The sequence below is a fragment of the Siniperca chuatsi genome, linkage group LG11 (assembly GCF_020085105.1).
Source record: "Siniperca chuatsi isolate FFG_IHB_CAS linkage group LG11, ASM2008510v1, whole genome shotgun sequence".
Lineage (NCBI taxonomy): Eukaryota > Metazoa > Chordata > Actinopteri > Centrarchiformes > Sinipercidae > Siniperca > Siniperca chuatsi.
The window spans coordinates 9,450,117-9,455,138 of NC_058052.1; the positions used below are offsets into that span (position 1 = coordinate 9,450,117).

Genomic DNA, 5,022 nt, shown 5'->3' on the forward strand with positions numbered 1-5,022 from the left:
CCTACCTTTATACATTTTTGCATAAGTATTATCTCCCAGCCCCAGGCATTATTACATCTCAGAGGATAGAAATGTTCCCTTGACATTTAGTCTCTTGCTCTCTTTTTTTGTTCTCTTCTCATCATGTCACTCGGCCTCCTCATCTTGTTATTTTTTCTTTTCTCATTCGCTGTCCCCACATCTGTACCTCCTTTTACCCCTCATCTCTTTTGGTCTCTGGCCCCATCTCAGGCTCCTGATTCACTGCTCTGTCAGTAGATCAATAGAAAGGCTCTCTGTCAGGAGGAGCCACCCCGCCTCACCCCCATGTCTCCCCAGACTGCAGACACACAGCCTGCTGGGAAGCTGGCTTTCTCCATCCCATACTGGAGAGCATCTCCTCTCCCCCCCCCCAACCTTTTTCTCCTCTCTGGATCACTTTTCATCTCTGCACCTCGAACCCAATGGAGAGAAAAAAAAATGCATGGCGCCTTAATGGGCTTCTCAAAGAAAAAGGAAACCAGGGCTTTTTCTGGGAGCCAAAAAAGAAACAGCCCGAGAAAATAGGATATCAGCACAAGGCACAATGTGAAAAGAAGAGAGGGAGAGAAAAAAAAGCAGGGTGAGAGAGAGAAGTTGTGCATTCAGCTAAGCTGCAAAAGGCTGGCTCGTCTTCCCTCCGCCCCCCACCCCCACCCTGCCTTTCTCCACCCCCTGGAAAAGTGTTCTGTCTCTCTCTCTCTCTCTACCTCTTTTCTCTCTGCCTGGCTCTGCAGCTGTGGTCTGCTGAGCGTCACCTCCACACAGCAAGTGCCTTTACTTGAGCAGAAGAGGAAGAAGGAAGAGGAGGGTAGCTGCAAGAGAGAGAGAAAAAGAACCCCAGGAGTGTGTCTGAACGCACCAGAGGAGCATCTCTCTGACTTCGCAGAGAGGGCTGAGAAGTGCACAGAGACAGACGGGCAGAGGCAGGAGGCGTTGGAGTATCACAGCGCTGGTGGTGCTGGCAGAGCATGCTGAGTGGAGACAGGGGAATCCACTGGCGCTGTTGATCCTGGTGTCCCTGGCAGAAGCTGCTTGAGCAGGAGACAGAAAACGGCGCAGCAGCCAGGACTTTGCCGGGGGGGCAGCATTTTACAGCGACAACGAAGCGTGGAGACAGCTGAAACCTGCACACACACACACACACACACGCCGAAACACACGGGAAAACACACATGCACACAGCTGAGTGGGGAAGGATAGTCAGACACACACTGCATTTAAAAGATTAACTACAACCTTCTTCTTCTTCTGAAACACACAAACTTACACAGGAAAACAGATACTAAATGTTACATTTTCTTGCCTGTGGATGGTGGATGATGGAGAGGAAAACTTCTGGAAAGGAAATTCTCTTTTAAGCAGGACTTACTGCAGAGCATTTCACACTAAGAATAACTTCCTATTTTTGGGAGTTGGAGGTTTAAACCCCCTATCTAAGCACAACACAAAATAACCTCTATTCTTAGTTGCAGAAATTGAGAGCGGTCTTTGTGACCATTAAGATGCCTCGTCCTGATTCAGTCTTAGCAGTAAGTGGATTATGACGGCAATATTTTGGGATTTCTCTTTCGCTTGAAAAAAAAGAAAAAGAGAAATATATCCATGACTGGTGGATTTACATCTGTCAGAGAAGGAGAGGATCCCGTGCGTTTTCTCCTCTCTTCTCCTGTGGATTACAGATGGGCTTTGTGATCTCCCAGTGCAGTCTCATGGATGATCGCTCGCTGCCAGTCATTAGGATAAAGTACAAAGAGGGACACAAGTGAGTATTCAGCTGGATTTTTATTTCTGAAGGCTTAAGCTTGTATGGAAACAAGGGTGTCGGAAGTGAATCTGTAATGAGAACACATCGTAGCAGCTTTTTTCTCTTTTAATAACAGAACGTGGGACTCATTGATTAAACTGCTGTGTTGTGTGTAATGAATGATTATCAGGGTGTAAACGGTTGACACACATCCTGAGAATTATACATTTTTACAATAGTGAACCTCTATGTTTACAGACCATTTGCCAATGAACATAATTTACTTAATGAGGGGTACTGTCTACCCGGCAGGTGGCTTGGGCACGAGCGGAGATTGATTGAAGTGATCTGTGTGAATCCTATTAATGCATCCTGGATTCTGGCCAAGGCAGAAGCAGTGGAAGGGAACACCGCTGTCTAGCAGCACTATCTGATCTGCCCCCTCACTGGACAAACTGAGCACCCTCCGCACTCCCTCTTCAACAACACTCCTCCTCCTCCTCGTCTTCTCACCCAGGCAAGGATGGTACCTCCACCTCCCACCAACAAGCCACACGTGTGCCTTTCCACCATCCTGATCATGAGCAGCATGGCGCTGATTGACGCCTACCTGGTGGAGCAGAACCACGGACCACGCAAGATTGGCATCTGCATCATGGTGATGGTGGGAGACATCTGCTTCCTAATTGTCTTGCGTTACGTGGCGGTGTGGGTGGGTGCTGAGGTACGCACAGCTAAACGAGGCTACGCCATGATCCTCTGGTTCCTTTATATCTTTGTGCTGGAGATCAAGGTCTACTTTGTGTATCAAAACTACAAGGCAGACAGGAAGAGCCTGGATGCTCTCGCAAGGAAAGCGTTGACGTTGCTGCTGTCCATTTGCATCCCAGTGCTGTTTGTGGTGCTGGTTGCTATCGACCACATGGAGTATGTTCGCGCCTTCAAGAAGCGTGAGGAGATCCGTAATCGCCTCTTCTGGGTGGTGGTGGACTTGCTGGACATACTGGACATCCAAGCCAACCTGTGGGAGCCTCAAAAGAAGGGGCTTCCCTTGTGGGCAGAGGGCCTGATGTTCTTCTACTGCTACATCCTGCTGCTCGTGCTGCCCTGCGTGTCCTTGAGCGAGATCAGCATGCAGGGCATCAACATCGTGCCCCACAAGATGCTCCTGTACCCCATCCTCAGCCTGGTCACCATCAACATCATCACCCTCTTCATCCGCGGGGGGAACATGATTCTGTACAGGGACGCCAGGGTATCCGGGATCCTGATAGGAAAGAACGTCCTGGCCATCATCCTAAAGACCTGCAGCTTTGTGCAGTACAGGAGACAATTGCAGAACGCTTCTCCGGCCTTCGGGGTGGAGCTGCAGAAAAACTCGGCCCACGCTCGCCCTGCCCCCACTCCTCCTCAAGTGGTCATGCAGGACCAGACGCCCCTCCCCGAGGTGACGACGTGCGAGCACACATGACAGAATGGTGAGGTGAATCTTGGAAATGTCAATATGAATATACATGACCCTCAGGACGCTGGCAGGGCACAATGTTCCACACCTTTTAGGGCATGTGAACACTCATGTGAACACACGGGAGATCATGATCTCCACTGATGCTTAATGGCACACAGGACACTGCAGACGCTTAGCGAGGATAGAGCAGTGCTGTATCCAAAGCTGTCATGGTGCAAAATACAGTATCACTTGTGACTTTGTTAAAGCATTTCTCCCAATGAATTCAGTTAACTGTGTATTTTTTCTAATTAAGAAAAAAGAGAAAAAAAGGGCAACTACTGCAAGATTAGAGGATATATTTTTGAATTGTGTGTGTTGCATTCTAATCTTAAACTTAAGGGTCTGTGTGCTGTTGTGTGTATTTCTGTTGCTCGAATGTTCTTAGAAGTCGAGGGCTTTAACACAAAGTCAGAGGGAGCAAAGTAATGAAAATGAAAATAACAGTTAAAACTTTCTCTTGAGAGAAGTGTGTTTTTATATGTGATTCTTTGATAAAGTATTGTGTACAAGATAAAGGCTTTCCTGCTCTTTCACTGGCTGTAAAGGGGTTTTTCATGAAATCATTTAAAGTTATTGGACCAATTAAGTATATTTCACTTCTTAAATTCAGCAAATGTCCTTTAATTAACCTGGGTTACAAAAGAAAATAGACAATGATTTTTTTTTCACTCTGGTTCAATCTACAATTAGAGACTACTTAATTGCCGAAGTGGTGCCTTTGCAATGTCATTCATCTTGAGTGTGATTGTAGGCTGCTTATTTTGAGTGAAGAGGGGAACATTTGAAATAAATTCTCTGAGCAGTTATGAACAATTTGATCACTGCAAAGGGTGACTATGGTGCTGTAGTCATAGGAAAGAATACACAGCCAAGGGGCAACACTGCAGATGGATAAATGATTCCCAAATAAGGAAACCTGCTTAATATCCTCCTCAGGCGCTCAGTAACTATCTGTGCTTGTGCTTAGTGGCAGTGGCAGATCTTTGTAAGCACTATCATTTTGTTCTTCACACAAAAGGACAAAATGGATACTTTGGTCCAGTGATGTGAATCCAAACAACAGCCAAGAAAACATCATGTCTTCTAATATGACAAATCTCTTTCTGTCTCGAGCAATCTTTTTTCTCTCCATCACCACCAGTTGAGTCAGAGCTGGACTGTTTTGGGGCTTTTTTTGTTTTTAAGTAACAGAGACATTTTAGTATTTTCCTTAAAAATATACAACCTCAGAACGCAGAAAGCCGCTGAGAAATATATTTGGAGGATTTTAACTGGGTGGGCCATTGCTAACACAGCCAGAGACAAATTGAACAATGAGATCAGGTGGTCTGATATGACGCAGTGCAAAAAAGCAAATAATAATACTAGCACAGGTACCACAGTAAAAAAAAAAGAGCTACATTTTTACAATACGTTCCTTCTCTTGTTACTTTCCTTTGCATAATCTCTCTCTCACCAGTGATTGCTTGCATAATCTAAAGCAGACTGGCTGTCCATGTTTTTTAAAACCCTTAGAGTGCAGGAGCTGGTCCAACATTTTCTTCTGTGCAAGGCACAGCTACAGGAAAGAGGCTGTGGCACTAACCAGGCTATTACATTAAGACTATAGCCAGCATTATTTTTCGGTGTTGATGACTGGTAAAGTTACAACATCAGCAGTTTAGAGACTATAATAAACTATTGGATTGTATTGTTTTACAAAACTGTAGCAATGAGAGAAAAAAATCCATTCCTCAGAGTTATATTG

General features: G+C 45.5%; 1 protein-coding gene across 1 annotated transcript; it reads left to right on the top strand.

Annotated features, from left to right (window-relative positions):
• Positions 1-736: 736 nt before the first annotated feature.
• On the top strand, positions 737-3,808 carry LOC122884800 (transmembrane protein 121). The gene is made up of 2 exons (XM_044215184.1): positions 737-1,783; positions 2,078-3,808. The coding sequence occupies exon 2, from the start codon at positions 2,289-2,291 to the stop codon at positions 3,234-3,236; it is 948 nt and encodes a 315-aa protein (XP_044071119.1). The 5' UTR covers positions 737-1,783; positions 2,078-2,288; the 3' UTR covers positions 3,237-3,808.
• The last annotated feature ends 1,214 nt before the right edge of the window (positions 3,809-5,022 follow it).